The following is a 25708-nucleotide window of genomic DNA, read 5'->3' on the forward strand; positions in this document are numbered from 1 at the left end:
TGGAGGCACTGAGCCTCATCCCGGCCGCTTCACACTCGGCCGCGAACCTCTCCAGCGAGAGCTGCAGATCACGTTCTGATGAAGCCAACAGGACCACATCGTCCGCAAAAAGCAGAATTGTGATCCTAAGGCCACCAAAACGGATCCCCTCAACACCTCGGATGCGCCTAGAAATTCTGTCCATAAAAGTAATGAACAGAATCGGTGACAAAAGGCAGCCTTGGCGGAGTCCAACTCTCACCGGAAACGAGCCCGACTTACTGCCGGCAATGCGGACCAGACTCTGACACCGGTCATACAAGGACCTGACAGCCCATATCAAAGGGCCCAGTACCCCATACTCCTGGAGAACCCCCCACAAGGCCCCTCTGGGGACACGGTCGAACGCCTTCTCCAAGTCCACAAAACACATGTATGTAGACTGGTTGGGCAAACTCCCATGCACCCTCCAGGACCCTGCTGAGGGTGTAGAGCTGGTCCAGTGTTCAAGAGCAGGACGAAAACCACACTACTCTTCCTGAATCCGAGGTTCAACTATCCGACGGACCCTCTTCTCCAGGACCCCTGAATAGACCATACCAGGGAGGCTTAAGAGTGTGACCCCCCTGTAATTGGAGCACAGAAAAACAAGAAAAAAAATATTTTTATGACAACAGATTTAATGTTCTGTTCAAATTATGTCAAAAATCACTTGGTTATCCTGTTTCTTCTACGGGAAAGAATTAAATATCAATTTCATAGGTTTCTATAATCCAGTTTAAGTTTATTTTATTTTATTATTTGACTTTTTTCTTGCTCCTTGTGATGACATGCCCCTGTAAATCCCTGCATTCCTGTAAAAGCAGACGGAGGGTGTTTTACTGTAAAGATAACATGGCTGAATCAATTCCGTGGAATTAAATCAGGAAAAGGTACCAGCATTAGTTCATATTTTGTTTGTGCTTATGTTTCTTATTAGATTTTAAAAAAAATATATATACTGTAAGTATTAGTCTTTAAGAAAGAATATCACACCAACAACTAGAAGTCCTGAGTTACTGAAACTTATTTCATACAGTTAATCCAACTATTTCATTTGCTACAAAGTTCAGCAAAATTAATCATTTATGTTTGTAAGCAATCTGTATCACTAAACATTAGACGGATGGAGATCATTTGAGTCCGGTCCAATTGACCGATTCTGGACGTCTCTATGAAGGTCCTCTATTTTATTTGGATGTTTAACCACGACAACCAACAGCAGCTCAATGTCTGGACGTCTGACGAGACTCTTTTTTTTAATGAAATTAAATAGACATCCAACACAGGTGTAAAATCATTAAAGTCAGAATCATTTTTTTTCTTTTTTTCTTTATATATATATATATATATATATATATATATATATATATATAATTTTCCAAATAAAAATGCTTGCCGAAATTGTCACCTTGGTCACTTCCTTACCTGTCTGCAGTCACATTCTCTTCTTGTTCCTGCCATGTAAGTTCGGAAGGAAAACAAGCCTTATAAGGAACATCCTGTGCTACACCTGGACTAGGAAGCAAAGATCTGTGACTCCTGACGATAACAAGCCATGAAACAAGCGCTCACTGCTTTCAATTAAGCTCAGGATCATCTTATTAAAATACACAATATGTATTTTAATAAATCAGAAGGAATATCTCTGCAGATTTTACTTTTTATCACGGCCGTCTCCATCGTTTCTGGTGAGAAAATAACATTTTAACAGCAGATAACTAAATTTAGGTGGCGGGCTTGCTTTGTAATTACTAAAGATGTTAATTAAATTTAAACGTAAGAGAGGCAACCTTGATGCTTTAAAGCATCAAGGTAGCTCAAAGTGAACGATTTCACAGTCTGCTTGTACTGTTTTCTTTAAGCTGTATTTTACGTTTTGTGTTTGTGTGTGAATAAGAACACCTGCAGCATGGGCGGGCATTGGGAAACATTGCCCGCCCACAGAGTCAGCCGAGCCCCCACCCACGACTGGAAGCTATTTCTTGCTTTCATTTTTACCTCAAAGTGGCCAGCTTTATATTAATCCTACCTCGATTTGATACGGTAGGGGCTCCCACACTTCCCGTATCAGAAGTGTGCGTCTCCCGCTCTTTTTTCAGGCAGTAAAACTGTTAAACCATTGTTAACATGTTGTAACGTGTTTTTCCGAGCTGTCTTTAAACGCAACATGAGTTTTAAGGCGGTCGAGCAGGTTTTACCTGTGCGGCACCGAGGACCTGCTGCTGCTGTGCGGAGCGGCACACTGGTGTGTGTTAGAATCATGACAGCAAACCAGCGAAAGGCAAAAAAAATAAAATAAAATAAAAAACTTGGCACGGTTTTCTTCCCCCAGACAGAGTGAGTTGAGTAATGCAGGTAATGGGCCTGGTTGGTTCAAACCAAATTGCCAAATTAGCATCCTCCTGCTAATTTGGAGAAATAAAGAGATAACAACGAAATAACCTTTTTCACATAATCTGTTTGTTCTCTGAGCTACTGGTGGAGATTCATCTCAGTATAGGGCAATATTTGGCGAAAATATACAAGGGATACAGACGGTGATATCACATTTTCTACGATACAGGCCCTCTTATCTGTGATGCCTTAAACTATTATGGTATTAATAGAAAAAAGGCAGGGAATTGCAAACCATGAGCAGAGACCATATTCATCAGACACTGACTGTAAAACATTCCACTCTTGTGTGTCTCAATAAAGGTGTCAAATCTGTATTTATTTTAATTAATCTGCGAAATAAAACTCACCTTTTTAGGGGTTACATGGTTAATTTGTTCAAATTTGTTCATTCACTTATATGCCACAGAGGATACAAAAACATGCCACTAAGTACACTGGGAAACAGTTCCCACTCCTTTGCTAGCTTAAAAATTCTAGTTTATTCAACTCTTGGAGGTTTGACAAAATTATTAAAAAGTTAACACAACTTACGGCTTTAGGTTTATCTTTCACAAACGCACACATTTTGCTTCAAAATCAAAAACTTGCAAAAAAAAAATATTTAATTAAAGACTAGTAGATACAACTAATTTTAGCTCAAATGTTTTACAGTGAAGCTGAAATGTTAAATTAATCCTGTTAAAACACAAAGTTGTCTTAAAAAGTAATATTTTTTTCTCAATTCTCCTTCTTCCTCTATTTTTTCTCGTTAGGGAATTCAACCACATAATGTGTGACAACCTTTCTTGTAGTATTGGTTGTCACAAATGAAAAACTTGTGTTGGTGCTGACACTGTAGGCTTCAATTACACAACAAGATACAATCCATTGATGTCACTTTTGTTGTAATTTGAAGTTACATGAAATAAGAAGTGTGAAAACCAATGTTTATGTGCAACAATAACTCAGCAGAACAGTCCTGCCCTGTCATGACTCACAGTAATGCACAAATATTGCAGAGCATTTTTAATATCTGTGTTTTAAATTTGTTCAATCCTCCTCTCTTTCATTTCCTGATGTTTTCCAGGAAGCCTGACTTTGACTGCATTTCCTTTAGATGGCAGCATCATCAACATCATCAACAGTAAAGCCAGCAGCTGCAAAGTGTGCACATCCAACAATAACCAACGACAATGTTACAACAGCCTCACATTGGTTAACAGAACAGATCTGGAGTTTAATTGCGCCAAACCTCAGGATTTTTTCACGGTGGAAATTGTTCACAAAATAGGTAAAACATAACATTTTATTTACTTTAGTTGATCTCAAATGTTGAGAAATGCAGATAATTGAGATTGAGATTTTTTAGTATCGAGAATAATTTCAACTAATGTAATTAATTACTTTGTTAATTATATTGGCAAAAGAGGAACTTTTTCTCTCCTACCATCACAGACAGAAATATGAAGTGTTTATTAAAACTTTAAATTGAACCAAACGCTTTAGATTAGATTTTCAGGCACAAGCAGATCTATCATTAGGGATCCATCATTCTGTGGGCCTGCTTTTCTTCTAAAATCCCTGATGACCTGGATGGAGAGCCTGGCACCATGAACTGGTTGAAATACCAGGAGATTTTGAGAAGAAAGAAAGAAAATCTGGTAGCATCTGCAAGGAAACAATCAAGAAATGATCAAAGATCTCTCTCTTAATGCTACAACATTGTGAAATGTTATGAAAGAATAAATACTTTCCTCTTGGTAAAAATGACCTGTACATATTTCCCACTTTAGTTAAAAACTTTATCCTTTTTCTCTGTTGAACCAATTCTTTCAAATTAAGGGTTGAGCTTCAAGTGTGAGAAGATGGCTCTGTAATAAAAGCTAAATTTACATGGATATATTTTTCTAAATTATAAAATTGTCTCTAAACTTTACATTTCTTTTCTCAGCATGTAACTTGGAGCTTTGTGGCCTCATCAATCCTTACATTGGATTCTCAGATTTTTTGCCATTCGACCGCAAGTTCATCTGGAAAATTGAGGCTGATTCACAAAAATCATTTCAGATAAAATTTGCTAACACAAGGTTGAATCAGATTGCTCCAGGCGTCAGCTGTGCTAATAAACACACCTACACTCTCCGAGCAGCAAATGTTCTCCTAGGGAAATTCTGCTCATCTGGGACCATCAGGAGTGCAACGATCCAGAGTCAAGGCAGCTTCTCTCTGCACCTCCCAGCAGGACAGGAGCCAAGTTCTGACGTGTTTTTAGTGTCAGCAGTGGAGAGAATACCAAGTTAGTATCATTATATTTTCTGTTTTTGTTAAACATCTTTTCTGTATCTTCCACAGTACCAGCCAGCTGTGTGTATTTTCTTTCTTTCACAGCCTTTGCCAAAATTTCAGTCACACTACAAAAAGGTTTGTTGTCCTCAACGCTGCTGACACCAAACTACCCAGACAGTTTTCCCAACGCAGAGCTGATGGAGTGGTACTTTCACATCCCCAATAATTACAAGACGGCAATTAAGTTTTCAATCCCGAAGAATCCGACTTGTTTAATGGACAAGACGTATGTGGAGTTTAGAAACAAAGTGACAAGTAGCAAGGATGTTCTTCTTCGTGGTGATCAGCCAGAACAGAAACAGGGAAGCTTCTCACTCAGGCTGAAGAATTGTCATATGGACACACAACGTCCTGATGGACTCTCCATGAGCCTCACGGTGACTGCTTTCCCAGGTTTGTGTAGAACATTGCTTCAAATGTTATGATGCAGTGAATGTTGCATGTTTCAATGGGAATAGGAGCTGGTTTGTTGTTTTAAAGGGGAAGTCTAGTAGACCTGAACCCAGAGACTTTGATACAGACTTTGTTTAGTACTTTAAAAGTTGTTAGCATTTACAGCTCCTATCATCAGCTTTTTATCTATGATGACAAGAAATGTCATCATAGATGTTTGCAGGTTCAATCCTGCAATCATCTATGATTTCCTATCAGAGGTGTCACTTTTCCTAACACTTTCAATCATTGAACATTCCGTACAATTAAATTGACAAATAAACATTTTAGGGGAACTCATAAAAGAAAAATAGTCATGTACTATTTTTCCTTTTTAGAATAGCCTAAATCCATGCCTTTACTTATTACATAAAAAGCAATATACTTAAAGTATACTAAGTGTAACTTCAATTTTTCCAAAAAAGTATGTGAAAGTACACTTAGTACACTTTAAATTGTGCTTTAATACAATTTAATTACTACTAAAATACACTAAGCAAAAGTTTTATGTGATCCTACAAACATCAAGACAGACATTTTTACATTTTACTGCCATCTGTCTGTAAACAGCAGTTTTCCAGTCATTTCCAAGATACTTAGTAGGAATTACTTCTGGACTTTGACTAGTCCAGTCTAACATGAATTTGCTTGATCAAAACCGTTCAATTGTGGTTCTGAGCTGCATTTTAAGGTTGTTGGAGATTGAATCTCTGCCTGAATCTGGTCTTACAGCCTCCAGGTTTTCTTCCTCCATTGTATTTAGCTCCATCCATCTTCCCATCAACTCTGACCAGCTTCCCTGATCCCCACATCATGATGCTGCCACAACACTTAGCCACAAAGCCAGAACACAGCAAGTCTTCGTCATGCTTGCTGTGTCCTTTATGTGACTTCTTTTGTCTTTTTTGTTTTAACTACAGACTTTTTCTGTCTCCTCCTCCATAAAAGTCAGATTGTTTGGGGTGCTGGACTGATGTCCTCTCTGATTCTTTGAGTAGTGTGCAGTTGTGTCATTGTCTTTACCGTCTTGAAATGTTCAAGGGGATATAAATATATTTACATGGCACTTTATACTTAAGTCATCAAAATCAGATTAAAAATAATTTCTGGTCATTACGTTTTCCATCAGATCATTCAATATGAGGCCAGTTAAGGTTCCTAACTCTTGCTGTGGCCTGAGTGACTGATTTCTGTTTTATATTGAGATAAAATGATAGAAAAAACATCTGAAATGTCAAAGCTACAGATATGCTCTGTTTTGGTTCTTTCATATCTGGGGTCTTTTTGTTCTCTCTGCAAGATTAATCAGTTATTGATATAGATAAGTCATTGATTCATTTTCTATTCATTTTCTTCCTAACAGATGAAAACAGGAGCAATAGGGGGTGGAGGGGGGGAGAAAAGAGAACATTTTCCTGATGTTCAGAAGTTTTAAGCAAAGGTGATGAAAGAAAACAGTGATTAAATGTGGGATTTGTTCTTTTTTTTTCCCCTCTTCTAGAATCTCAACGGTTTACCAGTGTCGGTGTGTTGGCTGCTGTGAACATCATTATCCTCATTGTGCTGTTGGTGTTTTTCATTGTGACGAGGTGAGGTCTTCAGCTTAGTTTTTCCTTATAAACCTTATGTGACCTGCTTAGACGCACTAGTTTAACTTTTTCACATTTTGTCATGATAAATCACAATACATTGCATGTTTTGGGGGATTTTATTTGATGGATAGATAAAGTGTAGTGCAAAGATGTCATCTGGAAGAAAAATGATAGATGGTTTTCAATGTTTGCAGAAGGGCAGAATGTAGAAAAGTGTGGTGCACATTTGTAGTCACCTGTAAGCCTTTAGGTATCCTTCTGCCAACTTTCCTCATTTAGCAGCTAATATTTTTGCTCATCCTGCTTTACAAACTGGCTTTATTTCGGTCATGCTGGAGATAACTGGATTTAGCTCTGGGCTTTGGATGGGCTATCACAAAATATGAATATGCTTTGATCTAAACCATTTAATTGTAGCTCTAGTCATAGGTCAAGGGTCATGGAGAAAGAACCTTTGTCTCTTTCTCAACTATTTCGCTGCCTCTGACAGGTTTTTCTTCTAGGTCTAACATGTATTAGGCTCCTTCCATCTTCTCATCAACTCTAATCATTCTCCTTGTTTCTGTTGGGGAAACGCAGATGGTGTGTTCAGAGTGATGTGGGGTGTTAGTTTTACACGTGGGTAAAAAAGCAAACTGTTTTGGTCTCATCTGACCAGAGGGCTGTTCCACCAAAGTAGGATTAAGAAACCCAGGATAAGAAATAAAACCAGACTTGACATATTACCATCAGTTCATTCTGGTTTTATCTGTTTCAAAGGCCAAACCAGGCTCAGGAGGCGCAGCTACGTTGAGCCAAGCTTAAGTAATTTGGGTGAATGTGCGTCTACAGCTTTGTTCAAGAGATTATGAGATCAATCCACTAATGCTACACTGTACAAGTAATACATCATATCAAACAAAAAGCCGTTTTTAATGGGGGATTATGAGGAATTGAAGCACTTACTAAAGAAAGAAAACTGCTGCTAAAATAGCAAATAATAGTGGATTGACTGAATGCATAAGTAGCCCAGAAATACACATTTCCAAACCATCCTTAACTAAATGTCATAATGATACTTGTTCAGTTAAACAGATTTAAAGTTGTTTATTTGAGCAAAATGAATGGAAGATGGAAACGGTGGAAGACAGATTCATTCATGTTTCTCTTTTTTATCCCACATCTAATCGATATTTATACAGAAAAAACACGGAAACGTTAAGATTTGATATAATTTGCATTATCTGGAAGTATATGATTAAAATGTTGACTACAATGTAACATTTTAGTACAAATGACTTGCACTAATAACTTAGGAGGTCCCTGCATATATCGCACTAATTAGTTTAAACTGTGGTTAACTTCATGAGTGTGTTATGATCCCGGCTTAATCTGCTAGCCTGGTTTTGTGAAGCAGTTCCCTCAGAACATCATCTCTAAATGATTACTATGTCCCTCATTTTGACTTGTGGAAAACTTTCCACAAGTCAAAATGTGGAAAGCTAGGAGTTGTGCACTCTATTTAACTCGGCTTTATGGAAGAGCAGCAAAAAGAAAGTAATAGGAAGATCTTAGATTCTTCTACTTGAGCTGTGGCAGAAGTTACTGCAGAGTTACTGCTGGCCTCTTGGCTGCGACTCTGATTAATGTTCTCCTTGCACAGCCTGTTAGTTTAGGTGGACTGCTATGTCCTGTCATGTATGCCATCTTCCATTTTCAATGCACATTGTCACACATGTTAACATTAAGAATAGATTTGCACACATAAAGTTTAAATTATTTGTTGAATATTTAAATAATGATCATGTAGCCCTTTGACCAGTATCCAGTAGCTCCACATTGAGAAGTATTGTGGTACCTGTGTGGAGAAAAGAATCGCTACTTGGAGCAAATTAAATCTACTGTAGGGAAACAAATTTTCATGTGTAAAGAAGTTGGTTCTTATTAAGATGTGATTACTCAAATGTTGTGTGTCCTCTCCAGGGTGTTTAGAGAAATGCTTTGGTCCGGACATCATTTAAAAGTTTCTAGAGAGGCCATAGAATTAGAGAAAGTGGAAATTTGAGTTTTTGGTGTATTAACATGACCTCAGAAGATAAGGGGACCAATTACATTTAGAAAATAGTTGCTGAAACAACAAAGAGACCAAGATTCTTTGACAAGATTGTCATTATCAGTGAAACACAAAGTTCTAGTAAAACTCAGCTCTTAGAAAAACAAACTCAGTTTTTTCTTGTTTTTTTTCTGTTAATAGGAAGAAGAAAAGAGATCTTCATGCAGAGGAGTCAATCTACAATCCAGACAACACCAATCTCCAGACAAGACCCAAGAAACCCTCAAATGATGGATCACTGGTTTACTCACACCTTCTACAAAAGCAAGATGGTGTTTGACCTGTGTGAGTCGTAAGAGTTCCTCCCTGATTTAAAAAGGAAACCAATCAGTGACAAAGGAGGTGATGACATCACCGTGTCGTTCTTCCAGTCTGAACAAGAACACATGATTCCAAACAGCTACGTGGAGTTCATTGTGGACAACAACACTGATGATTAAGAGCAAAAAACCAAGGAGGAACATCCTGCGACTCCACAACCACAAGGGCTGAAGGGAAACAACTGAGCAGATGATTCAGTTCAGCTTTTGGACCTTCTTGACCTTTTTTGATTTTACTTCTTCAACATGTGTCTCAATCTTGGCATTTGTGTTTCTCTGAGTTTTTTTTTGGGGGGGGGGGTTGTAGCTATTTTTTTAGGACACCATTTGTGTTCAAAGTTGACTGCAGCTGTTAATATGTTTTATCTCACATGACCAAACTTTACCTTTAATTTATTTCTTCTAGTCTAAATATATCTCAAGTTACTCACAGGTGTGGAGTTTTTTTTGCTTATGAGATTGCATTAATCTTTAGCCAAATGGTGGAGGTTGTTTTGTAAGATTTTTAGTTTTGTGCCATATAACACCCCATTAACATTGTATGATCACTTTTCAGAGTATTGTACTTTTAAAACATAACTGGTTTTGCCCTAGATGTAGACTCCTGCTGCCTGTTACATGTCTGCCAAAAGTGTTGTTGTTGTTGTTCTTCTTCTTCTTCTTCTTCTTCTTCTTCTTCTTCTTCTTCTTCTTCTTCTGCTTCTTTGGAGTTTTATTGGCGAATGGCAACCAACGTAAGGTGTATTTAGTCAAACTGCTCTTTTCCCCTCCTCCTTTTTGTTTCTTGTTTTCGCCACATGTAGGATGAAAGCTGGGACCAATTTGCCATGACTGGCTTGTGGATTGGTGAGAAGCCAATCAGGACTCAATGAAGCACTAGGGCTGTGAGATTCTCCACCTGACTGGCTGATACTTGTCTTGCTGTTTGGTTTGCTGTGTGTAAAGGTTTGTGCTGGGAGTTGGTAGACTAGGTAAGGTTGAGGTGCCCGGTACATTTTCCTCACTTAGGTTTCTTTCTGTTAAACACCCTAGATAAGCAGGTTGGCACCACCCATGTAATGTTTTGATTAATCTATTTGTTGGATCAGATTAGCAGGGTTTTCTTTTCTATTTTTCACTTGGAGTAGCTGGTAGTTTGGCCTTGTTTTGTTAGGTTGTGCCAAATCAAAGAAATTAACTGTCCCTTTCTCCCAGACAATTTGTTCAAACTTTCAGGATTTTTGCTAAGAAAAATAAATCCTATTTTTACACATTTGCAAGGAGTGTCATTTTATTGTGGTTGTTGTGTTAATCCCCTCTCTAAACTGCAGAGACTCGAATGCAAACAGCAGGAAGGAACAGAGGGAGGTCAGACTGAACTACACCGTTTGGTAGACAGGGGGCGCTCTCGTATTGTGGTATATGGAACAACAACAATGTTGCACAGGAATGTGCCACAAACCTCACAGTCCAAAGCTCAGACCAGAGCTAGAGAGTAAAGTAGCGCAAGATTGTGAAGAGAACATAAGAAGTGGAGAAAGAAAAACAATGAAACAGCTCAGATTATTTTGTTTCCAGATTTTTTTCTATCCCTCATAATTGAATGCTGTGCATTACTTTCATGCAACTCAGTTAAAGTTCAGATCCTAATACAACTAGAAATTTAATGACAAATGAGACTGAATGTGCTGAAGTTGAGATTTGTGAAACCTTTGTCAAATGTAATGAGTAATTTTAAGGCTTATTTTACAAAATCACATAATATAGACATTTATTCTAGCTTTATGACATATTCTACAAAATTTTGTAAAACCTGTATTATGCAAAAACACTAAATACATATTATGTAAAACGGTGTCTGATTGTTTTAATGTTGATTCAGTTTGTTAAAAACCAAATAAGAAAAAAAATATTTTGAGGTTTGTTCTGACATCACTGAACTAATTTTCAAACTGGATCAAGTTTGATAAATCATGCCACATAGACTGTTCAAACCAGGACATGACTATTGTTCCCCAAAGACAAATTTTATAACATATAAACTCTGATTGTGGCAGTCTTGTTAGTGAAAACTAAAAAACAGGAGAAATTTCAGTATTCTCCCTTTGGTCAGAGACCATCTAACCTGGGCTCCAGCTTGAAGATTACAAAACCTGGACAATTCAGTTCTATACAGAACAATCCTACACTGTGGATAGACGTCAAAGCATTACTCAGTTTCAGAAAATTAAAAAAATATATAGAGCTATTCTAAGGTATTTGTTTTTGCTTGAGACCACTTCATAGGACTTACATCCTGACATTTGATTAGAACAATTTAGGCCTTTACCAGTAAGGCCAACTTATTTAAGTCAACTTGAAAAATACACCACATAAACAAAATATTTTTTTGATATTTGAACCCAATTGTAAAAACACACAAAGAAACTTGATTTTAAAACTTTATTTTTGGGTCAAAACCTTAAATGAGGTTCATCATGAAATGAATAAACTAAAACCTAGAATTATTGTACACTGATGAAAGATGAGTCTGTGTTTAGTAGGCTAAGCATCTGTCCAGACTTGCTCTGTCTGCCTGATTCAGTTTTCAATTTGCAGCTCATGTAAATTATTTGTGGACCGTAAACAAACAAGGTTTCATGTTTCAAAGATCACAAAATATGTTTCTAGTGTCATGTTGAGATTAATTTGTCAAAACCACATGCGCAGAAGACACTCTGGAGACGGGTAAAGGTTATGGTGATTTATTAAATACAGTTCTAACAGGTATGTACAAGGAGGTCCGGAACTGGTGCTCGTCTGCGTGGTTCTGGATCTCTGGGTGGAGATAAGACAGGTAAGAGGGGTTCAGAGATCGTGGGAATTGCAGTCCAGCCAGAGACCTACTTGCTGGTGAGCTCATCTGAGCACGGAGAGGTGTACCGCTAGGATCCGGAGCTGCAGGCTGGAACGAGGATTCCAGCCTGTAATATTTATTATTTAATAAAACCATTATAAATACATGTTAGTTATAAAAAAAAGGTTTTAATTATTATATTGTTACATTTCTAAAAGTCTAATATATCTGTTTATTTGTATTAATGTTTCAAACTTTTATTGAAATAAATATTTAAATCCTTTAGCCTACTAGTTTTCTCTGACTCTTTTTCTGTGTTTTAAATCAGTTTGTTCAAGGCTTAACTCTGTTATTACAATTATTCTATTACAGTGTTTTTCAGCGTGCTCAGCTTTCTGCTTGGTAAATATTTTTTTTAGAAAAACAGTGGAATTGTAAGTAAAAGAGACACTTTAATATCGCAAGATAGTTTCTGTATGCAAAAAGGTTTGACAAAGTAAGCAGGTTGCTGTTATTTTTCTTGTCAACAAGAAAAAAGTATTTTTATGAAAACAAATTTAATGTTGTGTTCAGATGATGTCAAAAATCACTTGTTCACTTGGTTATCTTGTTTCTTCAAAGGGGAAAAAAAAGCATCTGTTTTATAGGTTTCTAAAATACAGTTTGTGTCAGTTCTTTTTACTTTTGTCTTGCTTTTTCTGATGACATGTTTCATAATCCATCCTGGCCTATTAATAATATAAATTTTAATTATGTAAAGCATTCAGGTGGACTTAAATGCTTTATGTTGTGGATGAACTTCATTTTATTCCCTTTGCAAATATACAAAAACTAAAACATGGCCCCTGTCCCTTCTCCCTATCTTCATACGCTTCTCCTACCTTTGTGATTGGTTTGTTGTTTACCCAACCTGTCTTTCCACTTTTTGTGACAGTGAATCATGTATGTCAAGGTACAATAGTGTTTATCAGTCAGTCAGTCTCTGGGCTCAGTGACAGTTTGCCCATCACGTGTCATAGAGATCCAGGATTCCTGTAAATGCAGAAGGAGGGTGTTTTACTGTAAAGACAGCATGCAACTAAAGCAATTCCAGGGAATGAAATCAGGAATAGTACCAGCATTAGTTCATGTTGCTTATTTTCCTTATTCAACTCCATCAAATGCTGAGTTAAAAGCAAACACATATCTGTTTGGCTAAACACGTTCTGGTTCAGGTTTTCTTTCAGAATTGCATTTAATCATTTTTTTTGTTAACTCTCTTCAGTTTTAATAATCTTAGAGTCTTTCCTAAAAAAAAAAAGCATAGAATGATGCCTCAGAATATTTTATGGTATTTCAGAGAGATGTGATTTTTTGTGTGCTTTACATAGAATTTACAGCTTATAAAAATCACAACCCATTATTTTTTTTAGAGCCCGTCCTTAAAGTAGATTAATCATCTCCATGTTTAGCTCTCTAGGTGATGTAGTCATAGAAAAAAATAAAAATTTGTTGTCATAGAATTAATTTACCAAATTTAGTTTGGGTTTGTATGTTTTCTTCCTGTTTTCACACGCTCCTCCTCCTACCTTGAAAACATTTTGTTTTTTCACCTTCCCTTCCTCCAGTGCTTTTCATGACAGCCAGTCATGATCGTTTTTATCTCCTTGATCAGTTCGTAAAACGACTGTTCTGATATTCAGACTTTCAGTCTGAATATCAGACTGAAAGTCATCCAAAACAAGTCTAAAATCATTACTTTTTTATACTTGAGAAATTCACCCATTTCAGGACAAATCCTTTATCCTGAAGCAATGTTTTCTTCTTTTTCTTTTTTTTTTGTTATTTCTTCTTCTTTCTTTTATTTCTTAGTCATTTTCAAATGAAAATACTTGCTGAAATTGTCATGTTGGCCACTTCCTTATCAGTTACTCTTGAACTCCTCCTGTTCCTGCCAGGTATGCTCGGAAGGAAAACAAGTTACTGGTGCCTTATAAGGAACATCCTGTGCTCCACCTGGAGGAGGAAACAAAGATATGTGATTTCTGACGATGACATGAAACAAGCGCTCACTTCTTTCAATAAAGTTCAGGATCACTTTAGCAGAGACACACTATGTATTTTAATAAACAAGAAAGAATCGCTTTGCATATTTTATTTTTTATGACGGCTGTCTCCATCATTTCTGGTGAGTAAATAACATTTTAACAGCAGGTAATAACTAAATTTAGCTGGCGGGCATACTTTGTAATTACTGCCACTTATTGTAAATTAAATTAAAACTTAACAGATTCAAACTTGAGGTTTTGTAATGCAAACTGAACAATTTCATTTTCTGCTTGTCCTATTTTCTTTAAGCTGTATTTGATGTTTATCGTGAGTCATGTGTATAATTATTCTTGGTTCAACTGCCTGCAGTGCGTAGAGATCCAGATTGAAGCGATATTTTATCATTTTTTTGCTTCATTTGTTGTTTGTAGTGCCTTGGTTAATTGCTCAGAACTCCAGTGAAACTCACCTCAAAATGAACTTTTTTGCCGATAAACTGTCTAATAGTTCATTTAGGGTTGTAGCTTTATGTTTCTATGCAAATTTTGACATTTTTGTGACAATATTTTAGTTTGGTATTATTTTTACCTAAAACCGTCTCACTTCTGGCCTCTTCGGTGACAACTCGTCAGGAGTTGCCATGATTGATTGATAGAGTTACTCAGCTTTGTAAGTGTGTGATTTATTTGCAATGTGGACATGGAGTGGATGGGTTGCTCTGCTCTGACTCTTAGTAAAGTTATGGTGTTGAACAGATGACTGTGTGAGACGGGCGGCAAGCCGAGAAGCTAATGGCAGCCAGTGGTATCTCTCGCTGTTCGCTCAAGACAGACATGTTGCAGCTGAAATGTATAGTGTCACCCTAAAAGTCTCCAGCAAAACAGAAAAAGAGTCATTAGATTTATCACTCGTTGCTGTTTTTTTTTATTTTTTTTTTTAAAGTCACTAAAAAATCAATAAATACAGCGACAAAAAAATTCTACACGCATCTTGTGGCTCCAACCCCTTTTCTGGAATTTTCCAAAATTTGATGGGGGTGAGGTTCAGCTTTCAGAGGGGTGGTAGTCACACTTTAATTTTATTTTTTCTTGTCTTCATTTTATCATATTTTAACCACAGTCTTACCTTACTACCTTCTCGAATTTTGGTTGAAAGACCAACTACATAACTACAAATAATGACGTTATTATGTTTGTTGTTTTACCACCTCCTTGCCCATAGAGGCAGTAGCAGACCTGAGTATGCAATAAAGAGCAGATTTAGAAGTACACAGAAAGCTCAGAATTTAAGAACTGGGAGCTGCACTGAAGCAAATAAGAAAGAGAAGTTCAAATACATGCTGAGAGTGGAACTCCTTCCTAAAGGTGAAGATATATCACAGATTTAAAAAGAAAATAAAAATGTGAGACCGCGGATAAAAAAGGAAATAGCGCCCCGTTTATTTCCGGAGTGCAATGGTCTAATTTCCAGATAAGGTATGAGACTGCATTGTGGTCCGTCACCGCCCCTTTCTGTTTTCTGCAGCAAGGTGAACTTGGAAACGTCATAGCGCCCATGTTGCATTTAAAGGCGGCTTGGAAAAACACGTTACAACATGTTAACAACAGATAAACAATTATAACTTCTGAAAAAAGTGCGAGGCACAGAAGACACAGATACGGGAAGTATAAGAGCCCCTACTGTATCAAATTGAAATAGGAATAAAAGAAAGTTGGCCACTCTGAGGTAAAAATGAAATAAATAGCTTCTGGGCCTGTTCACCACCCCTGATATAGGTAGTCAGGACTCCAGAGCTGGAAAGCCACTTCATATCAGTCAGCAAGTTAGTGAATGAAATAACAAGGCCTTGTGTTGGGCAACTGTTCTACTGTATTGTTCTGCAGTATACTATTAGTAAGTAAATTGTATTCATATAGATAAAAAGTATTTTCATACAAGAAAATATCACAAAGTGCTTCATAGCATAGCATGAAATTAAATACAAACCAGACTGAAATATTACTACAAACATGACTGAAATATTAAATTAAACCTGTTAAAACACAAAGTTGTCTTAAAAAGTTTTTTCCCCCTCCATTCTCCTTTTTCCTCTATTTTTCTCATTAAGAAATTCAACCATATAGTGTATGACAACCATCCTCATTGTAGGGATGGTTGTCACAAATGAACAACTTGTATTGAGAGTGATTAATCCATTCCTAGCTGACACTTTAGGCTTCAGTTACAAAGTCACTTAAAATGCATTGAGAATACTTTTATTGTGACTTGAAGTTACACGAAGTATGAAGTGTGGAAAGCAGCTCTGTTATTTTCCAATATGTTGCTGGTGAAAATGTTGTGTTTTTTATATTATGTGCAGCAATAAATTGGCAGAACCACCTGCCCTGTCATAGGACTCAGTAATGCACATATATTGCAGAGCATAGTATGTGTACTTTGGACTTGTTTAGCCTTCCTCACCTTATGATTAAATTATCATTTCCTAATGGTTTTCAGGAGGCCGGGAGTTTACAATATCTCCTGATCAAGGCACCACCATCAACATCATCAAAAGTAAAGCCAGCAGTTGTAAAGTGTGCAAATTTTACACTTACCTACGACAATGTGACAACAGCCTCACATTGGTTACCAGAACTGATGTGGAGTTTTATTGCACCACACCTGAAGATATTTTCAAGGTGGAAATTGTTCGCAAAATAGGTAAAACATAATATTTTATTAACTTTTACTGATCTCAAATGTTGAAAAATGAAGATACTTGTGTCCGTATGTCTGATAGAGATTTGCAACAAGCCTGAGAATAAATCAAACATCTCTCTCTTACTGCTACAATATTGTGACATTTTATGATAAATAAATGATTTCATATAGATAAAATTTGATTGTATGTAAGCTCTACTTTTTGTTAAAACATTATTCTTTCAAAGTAATGACTGAGCTTCCAGCATGAGATTGTGCCACTGCAATAAAAGCTAAAATTATATGAATATATATTTAGAATTTATAAACTAGTCTCTAAACTATGTATTTCTTTACTCAGCATGTACCTCAACGTCGTGTGGCCACAACCTCCTTTCTGACTTTGGGCTCTCAAATTTCAATCGCACAATCACCTGGAAATTTGAGGCTGATTCAAAGAAATCATTCCAGATAAACTTTGCTAACACAGGGTTGACTCAGGTTGCTCCAAGTGACAGCTGTATCAATAAACAGACCTACACTCTCCGAGTAGCAAATATTCTCCTAGGGAAATNTGACCTCAGTTAATTTGGATCCAAATTTGTTATTTATCTTTTGATTTATTCTTGCTTTAAATTTTTATGCTTTGTTGATGATTTTTTGAAGAATTAAATTGAAGCCTTTTTCTACTTTGAACATTTTTTGTCCTTGTTTGAGTCCGGTCCCTCACAATAGGCTATCTCACTAAATAAGTTCTGGGTTAAATATGAACAGATCCAACTAAAGGTGAAATCAAATCAACAGGATTGGGTTATGGGTGAGACGCAGTTAAACGGGTCAGGTTTTCAACCCAAAAGATGAGTTAAAGTGACAAATGTCTAACTTTGAGACTAGCAAGTAGTTTTTGGAAACGAATAACATATAACCAGGATTACAATACTATAAACATTTGGATTAAAATGTTTTCCTTTTTTATTATTGTTTTTTTTTTTATTCTGTATTTAAGATCAAATGGAAAGTAAAGACAACCTCATGATGTCTGTCTGTACACCAGTCCTAATATAGAAAACCCAATGTACATTTGGATCGACTGACTAGCTCAATGCTGCATGGTGGTCCAGTTGATAGCTCTTTACTCTTACAGCAAAACTGTCCTGGATTACAAGCTTGGCAGACGACCAGTCCCTCTGCATGGGGGAGATCTCTATTGTTACTCCTTCATCCTCCCACAGTCCTAAGGAACACTCCAAATTTGACATTTTATTTGAATGTGTGCATTCAAATAAAGTTTGTCTCTGCGTGATTGTTTGGTAACCTGTCCAGGATGTCCTCTGCCTCTCACCCAGTGACTAATGAAGACCATCACCAACTCTTTTCACCCTGCATTGATAATGTGAGGACAGAAAATAGATGGAGGATTAGCTGAGACAGTTTTTTTTTTTGAAAATGTTGCCGCTGCTCACAATAATAAATAGAATAAATTTGAATTTAACTAAGAACAAGCAGTTAACATATGGTAACATTACCATTACAAAAGTATAATTACCCCATTAGCTGTTATACATACAGTCACATTACAACTGGGATTTTGCTTGATAGAGAATCAAAAGGTTGTGGATAATTATAAAGTGGAAGAAAAACGAGACATCTGCTTCAGATCTGTCACTAACAAAAATCTGAAATGTTATTTGTTTGTTTTCAATGCCTCTGAATCAATAACTTGTCGGCCCCCATTTTGCTTTATTATAATGTCCAGTTTAAATTATTTCTTCCATGATGGTAAGAAATTTCTGTGATGGATTGGTGACCTGTCCCGGGTGACCCCGGCTCTCGCCCGTCGACTACTGGAGACAGGCAATCATTACCCCTGGCAACGCCACTAGGGATAAGCGTGTTAGAAAATGGATGGATAAGAGATTACACATACTGCTAAATAAGTTCAGAATTTAAAAAAAATATAAACTGTGGTATTTAAAAAAAAATATCACATTAACAACTAGAAGTCCTGAGTTACTGAAACTTATTTTGAGATTATGCCACTGCAATAAAAGCTAAATTTATATGAATATATATTTAGAATTTATAAACTTGTCTCTAAACTATGTATTTCTTTACTCAGCATGTAACTTGACGTCATGTAGCTACATCATGCAGTCTGATGTTGGATTCTCAAATTTACTGCCTTTCCACCGCACGTTCATCTGGAAAATTGAGGCTGATTCACAAAAATCATTCCAGATAAACTTTGCTAACACAGGGTTGACTCAGGTTGCTCCAAGTGACAGCTGTATCAATAAACAGACCTACACTCTACGAGTAGCAAATATTCTCCTAGGGAAATTCTGCTCACATGGGACCATCAGAAGTGTAACGATCCGAGGTCATGAGAGCTTCTCTCTGGACCTCCCAGCAGGACAGATGCTAAGCAGAGGCCAGTTTAATGTGTCTGTAGTGGAGAAAATAACAAGTAAGTAAGATTGTCTTTTTGTTTTTGTTTAATGTCTTTCTTTTCTGTATCTCCCGCAGTAACATATTTGTGAATTTTCTTTCTTTCACAGCCCTTGCCAAAATTTCAGTCACATTAGAAGAAGGCTCTTTGTCCTCAACGCTGCTGACACCAAACTACCCAAACAGTTTTCCCAACAATGACCTGATGGAGTGGTATTTTCAGGTCCCCTATAATTATAGGACAGCGATTAAATTCCTGAACCTGAAGCAGCCGACTTGTTTAAAGGACAATGTGGAAGTTACTTACAGAAACGAAGGGACGAGTAGCCAGGTTGTTGGTCTTGGTGACGTCCAGCCAGAACAGAAACAGGGAAGCTTCTCACTCAGGCTGAGGAATTGTCAGATGGACACAAGACGTCCTGATGGACTCTCCATGAAACTCACAGTGACTGCTTCCCCAGGTTTGTGTACAACATTACTTCAAATTTTATGATGCAGTGAATGTTTCAGAATGGGAATAAGAGAAGGTTTGTTGTTTTAAAGGGGAAGTCTGGTCGACCTGAACCCAGAGACTCATTTTAATTTTTTTCTGAAGTTGATGCAAACTTTCTTTAGTACTTTAAAAGCTGTTAATATTTGCAGCTCCTATCAACAGTGTTTTATCCATAATGGCTATTAAATCTGTACACATCCCTGTTCAAAGTGCAGATTACCATTGAACTGACAAACTGGATAAGGAAAAACATAAATGTAAAAAAAAAATGCCATGTGCATCTTTATTTTTTCATATGCCTGTCATAATAATAGCCTATATTCAGACCTTTACTTTTTTCATTCAAAGTCTTACAGGTGCTTGCCTTCTACATCAGGTAGCAGATGTCAAGAACTTGACAATCACTAGAATAGATGTGGAAATTAATTTCTTTACATGATTAATTACCAGGACATGTGCCAAATCAGAGAAGGAGACTAAAACTCAATTAGACTAAATGATTTGAATGATTTGTAATCATTTTGGATTACAATTCTGAAAGTTGAATCAGCGTCAAGATGTTTCAATATTATAGATGTCAAAAATCAGTGCCGATACTAAAGCTATAGATGTCTTTTCTTTCGGTTCTTTCATAGCCAGAGTCTTTTTGTCCTTTCTGCAAGATACAGCAGATATGGGTATAGATAAGTAATTGATTAATTTTCTATTCATTGTCTGACAACTGGAGCAATGAGAGGGGAGGTAACAGCATATTTTCCTGAAGACATCAGAAGTTTTAACCAAAGGTGGAGAAAGAAAACAATGATTAAATTTGGGATTTGTTCTCTTTTTTTTTCCTCTTTTAGGTAGTCACCTGTATACCATAGTCGGTGTGTTGGCTGCTCTGGTCGTCATTTTCATCGCTGTGCTTTTAGTGGTTTGCATTGTAATTAGGTGAGTTCTTCAGCTTATTTATTTTTTCATTAGAAATCTTATGTGATCTGCTTAGATACACTTTGCCACTTTAACTTTTTCACATTTTGTCATGCTGAATCACAAAGATTCAAGTATGTTTTGGGGATTTTATTTGAGAAGTGAAGTGAAGTGCCATCTGTCAACTGGAAGAAAAATAATACATAGCTACCAAATGTCAGTAGAAATGCAGAATTTAAAAAAGTGTGGTGCAGATTTGTACTCAGCTGTAAGCGTTTAGATATCCGTCTGCAAACTTTCCTCATTTAGCAGCTAATATTTTTGACTTCTTTTCAAACTGGCTCCAGTTCAGTCATTCTAGAGATGACTGGATTTAGCTCTGAACAGTGGGTGGGCTATCATGAAACATGAATATACTTTGATCTAAACCATTTTACCAATTGTAGCTCTAGCTGTATGTTGAGGGTCATGGAGAATGGACGTTTGTCTCAACAATTTTGCTGCCTCTACAAGTTTTTCTTCTAGGTCTAATATTCTTTAGAGCCCAAAGTTCAAAGAGGGCTGGTGATTTGCTTTTGTCAGTTTAACAAAGTGGCCTTCTTAGCTGGTACTATTTTGGTAACTTGTGCACCACCTTATGAGAACTTCTGCTCTTTAGGAATTTGTCCTGCAATCTGTGGGTTACTGGTTCGATTCCCGCTCTGTCTGCCTCTGTCGCTGTTCTTGGGCAAGACGCTTCACCCTTCTTTCCTGCTGGTGGTGGTCAGAGTCCCGGTAGCGCCAGGACATGGCAGCCTCACTTCTGTCAGACTGCCTCAGAGCAGCTGTGGATACATGGTATGTGAGTGACCACCATGGTGTGTGGTCACTCACACACACCATCACTGTGTGGGTGAATGACTGAAAGTAGTGTAACGTGCTTTGGGGTCCTATAGACTTGATAAAGCCATAAGTGCAAGCCATTTACCATTTTACTAAAAGCACTTAAAGTAACGCTCTATGTAGCACGGCTCATTAAGAATAGATTTGCACATCAATAACTATTTGCACACAAAGTTTAAATTATTTGTTGAATATTTAAATAATGATCATGTAGCTCTTTGACCAGTATCCAGTAGCTCCACATTGAGAAGTTTGAGTTTTTGGTGTATTAACATGACTTCAGAAGAGATGAGAACAAATACATTTAGAAAATAGCTGCTGAAACAACAACAGAGGCCAAGATTCTTTGACAAGATTATCATTATCAGTGAAACACAAAGTTCTAGTAAAAACTCAGCTCTTAGAAAAACAAACTCTTTTGTTGTTGTTGTTGTTGTTTTCTTTAAAAGGAAGAAGACACGAGATCGCCGTACAGGGGAGTCAGTCTACAATCCAGGCAACACCAATATCCAGATAGGACCCAGGAACAACAATGAAGGCAGCGAGGATGTTTACCATATTTACACCCCGATTGATGAATCACTAGTTTACTCACACCTTCTAAACAATGGTGATTGTGACGTGTATGAGATCCTTCCTAGGTTGGAAAAGAAACCAACCAGTGACAAAGGAGGTGATGACATCACTGTGTCGCTCTTCCAGTCTGAACAAGAACACATGATTCCCAACAGCTACGTGGAGTTTATTGTGGACAACAACACTGATGATTAAGAGCAAAAAACCAAGGAGGAACATCCTGCGACTCCACAACCACAAGGGCTGAAGGGAAACGACTGAGCAGATGATTCAGTTCAGCTTTTGGTTTTCCACTGGACCTGCTTGACCTTTTTGATTTTACTTTTGTTTCTCTGAGTTTTTTTTTTTTTCTTTCCAGTGGTGTTTTAAAGACACTACACAGAAAATGCTTAGTTCAAAGTTGACTGCAGCCGTTAATGTGTTTCATCCCACATGACCAAACTTTCCTTTAATTTCTTTCTTCTTGTGTGAACTAGTGTAAATAAATGTTGAACTAGTGTAAATAAATGTTAAGTTACTCATTGGAATGGTATTTTTTCACTTATAAAAGTGTATTAATCTTTTAATCAATTGGTGGAGGTTGTTTGGTAAGATTGTTTATTTTGTCATTTCAATAAAACAGGATGCTGCTTTTACTACTAAATGCAGTGCTTTGCAAAAGCATTAACACCCTATTAAGATTATAAGGATGATCACTTTGCAGAGTATTGCAAAGTGATAACTGGTATTGCCCTAGAAGTGGACTATCATAGTACATTAATCTCAATCTGTGTTGATATAAAGTGTAACACATAATTGGTATTGGTATTGTCAAGCCTGATGTGCTTCCCATTAAATTCCACTGTTTATAGAGAGATTATTTCATTTTTACTCCACTTTGTTGGTCTAACTCATTAAATCCAATATGAATACAATCAAGTTTGTGGCTGCAACCAGAAAAAATGTGGAGAAGTTCATAGAGTTTGCATACTTGCACTGCATGTCCAGGTCTTACCTTTCTTTCCGTTTTTCTTCTTGGAGGACGTCTGCTGCAGACAAAGTGTTACCTGAAGGTAAGGTAAGGTAATTTTATTTATATAGCACATTTTCAGCAACAAGGCAATTCAAAGTACTTTACATGAGTTAAAAGGAAATACAAACAAAAATAACAAGCCAAAGGAAAAAGAGGAAAGGACACATTAAGGCAAATGGCAACATTCAGACAAAACAAAGTGCAAAACAAAGACATGAGTGAAGGCGGTTACGTCACAGGGCCGTGAAACCAGGTGGCTGAACCTCCTGGCAAAGTCCGATAGAGGTGTTGTTTATCGAGGAATGTACTTGAGAGCGCTCAGCTCCACAGCTCCATGGATACAGGAGGGGGTGAGGTGGGCAGGAGCGTTATATTTACATATCTTCAAGAAAGATTGGAAATATGGAGCCCTTCCAAGGCCACACAGGAAAAGCCAATTCAGATACAGAATGTCTTAGGTTGGGAAGATTATACATTTCAATCTTCCCTAAAGTCTCTCCGATACATCTCAGTTCCCAATTATCCAAATTAGTTTAGTCGTTCCACTGAGCCGAAACTAGTTCTTCTCCAAGATCGATTCCAACTCTTTAGTGAGTTTTAGAGTCCTCAGCTGGGCTGCGAGTCTCAGCAAGACTCACTTTCAACTCTGTCCACACTAACAGTCTGAGTGTTGGCTAGTTCGGCCAAGTCCGTCACAAATTTGTCGATAATCCAGGAATCCACAAGCTCCAAACAGCAGAAATCCTGTTATCATGTATAAATCCAGGGTGAATCATGCTGGGTGTGTCTCTGCAGGACAAGAGGGCTCTCCTGTGCCCAGACTTCTCGTCAAGAAAATTTTATCCATTGCACTGCGAGACTAGTTGACCAGATCCATAATTTGTAGATTTGGAGGATGTGCAAAGAAAGGCTCCAAAAATATAGAAAAAGACAGGACAAAAACAGCCCTTGTGATGACTTCGGTTACAGCCACACAAATGTGGTAGCATTCAATCACACCACACACAAAAGTCCATTATCAATCTCATCACACTTATATTTTGTTTCTTTAAATATAGGATTTAATTTACAGAGTAATTGGTTTTTGTTTAGAATTCTATACACTGTTTTCTGGAATAAGTGAACACATTTTAGTTTACACTTTTATATGTTTTACTTTATTTAACTTTCGTTTGTTTTGAGTTACCTCAGTGCTGCTCCATTTCTTCAGGGGAACAAAGATGAGACTGCAAATTGGTCCGTACCACAGCTCAGCATCAGAAGGGGGAAATGGGATTTTCTTATATAGTTTCAGTTAAGATTTTGTGTGTTCTCCCCTTTGTGTCTTCTGTGTGGCCTGATCAGCAAGTAACCCTTGTGTTATCTTGCGGGTCAAAAGTGACCCATTACAATGTTTAGCTGTAGAAAAAAATACCCTAAACGATCTTTTTCCAACTTGAAATTTTAAGATTTTTCCTAAATGGACCCCATCATTAGAAAAAGTGGTACTTTGTTTTTGTTTATGATTCCATTTGGGCTGTACACCACTAGGGTACAAGGATTGTCTTATGGGTAATTTCTGACCCGTGAATTATAAAACCATTTAAACAGCAGAAAAAAGTTCAAAGGTCACACAAAAACTGTCTCTAATACATACACACACACATCAAGTAAACTGGATTGATGTATGAATTGAACTTGCATTTGACCTGCACCTGCACCTACACCTGCAGCTAGCCAGACTTAATACAAACAAATTCAGTATAGAGGATATAAAGGTGCCCTAAATCAGAGTCCTACACAAGATTTTGAACATCTTATGGTCAAGATGTTCAAAATCTTGACCGTAACATTTTTAACATCTTGATCTGCAAGATGAACATAAATACCGCAAAATTATTTAACATCCTGCAAAATTACTTTGCAGGATGTTAAACATAATATTTTGAACATCTTATGTTGAAGATGCTCTTATGTTGAACATTTTCCATATTTCATGTTGAAGGATGTTTCATGAGAGAAGTATTTTCATAATTGATGTCCTAAACAGTATAAAATAATGAACTGTTGACAAAAAAGTTGCAGATTGTTGACTTTTTTCCCTTTCAGTATAGTTAATTCAGAAGTAATTCCTTCACACTTATATAATTACAATAATAGACCTTTACTGTGTAAAAGAAAACTTATGACAGCTGGTTTGTTGTAAAAAGAAAAGTGTAATGCTGTGATCATCGTTTCGTGTTGTGTAACAAAAAATACATGATAAAAATGATTTAAATTGAGTTGAATTGATAAATAATAATAATATAATAATAATAATAATTGTTTCATCATGCAAAATAGATTTGGGATTTCAAAATCAAGTAAATTGCTTTATTTGGGGGCTTTTGTTAGGGCGGGTCTTTTTTGACCTGTAGGACAAGGGAAGTAAACAGAATGTTAAGATCGCACGAGGGTTAAGTTTCCCCTTTGACTCATTTAGGTAGGTATGTTTGTTTGAGTTAGTCTGAGTTGAATTCTGTTACTTTGACCATTTTTATAGGCCCAACTTTGTCACTTTTCACTATTTACCCAAGTTTCTGTTTTGAGTGAAATAAAAACCAATTCTTCTTGGACTTAAACCTATCTATCCCTGATTCTCCTTTTACTGCTCAGTCTATCACAGCCCTGTAAGATCCATGACTGAGGAGGAAAAACCTGAAATC

The 25708-nt window shown here is 37.0% G+C and overlaps 2 protein-coding genes across 3 annotated transcripts; both read left to right on the top strand.

Moving 5' to 3' along the window:
• Positions 1 to 1485: 1485 nt before the first annotated feature.
• LOC103151198 (CUB domain-containing protein 1-like) lies at positions 1486 to 10438 on the top strand. 2 transcript variants are annotated; one of them, XM_007571118.2, is made up of 6 exons: positions 1488 to 1709; positions 3485 to 3688; positions 4349 to 4693; positions 4786 to 5136; positions 6677 to 6764; positions 9001 to 10438. In XM_007571118.2, the coding sequence occupies exons 1-6, from the start codon at positions 1637 to 1639 to the stop codon at positions 9137 to 9139; spliced, it is 1200 nt and encodes a 399-aa protein (XP_007571180.1). In that variant the 5' UTR covers positions 1488 to 1636; the 3' UTR covers positions 9140 to 10438. The 2 variants fall into 2 exon arrangements, with proteins under 2 accessions (XP_016536720.1, XP_007571180.1); XM_016681234.1 differs by lacking the exon at positions 6677 to 6764 and having other exon boundaries at positions 1486 to 1709.
• Positions 10439 to 19087: 8649 nt separating this feature from the next.
• Positions 19088 to 21953, top strand: LOC107838529 (CUB domain-containing protein 1-like). Its single transcript, XM_016681213.1, has 3 exons — positions 19088 to 19168; positions 19260 to 19610; positions 21886 to 21953. Exons 1-3 carry the CDS (start codon positions 19120 to 19122, stop codon positions 21951 to 21953), a joined length of 468 nt encoding a protein of 155 aa, XP_016536699.1. The 5' UTR covers positions 19088 to 19119.
• Positions 21954 to 25708: the final 3755 nt, after the last annotated feature.

The sequence above is a fragment of the Poecilia formosa genome, unplaced genomic scaffold (genome assembly GCF_000485575.1).
Source record: "Poecilia formosa unplaced genomic scaffold, Poecilia_formosa-5.1.2 Scaffold273, whole genome shotgun sequence".
Classification (NCBI taxonomy): Eukaryota; Metazoa; Chordata; class Actinopteri; order Cyprinodontiformes; family Poeciliidae; genus Poecilia; species Poecilia formosa.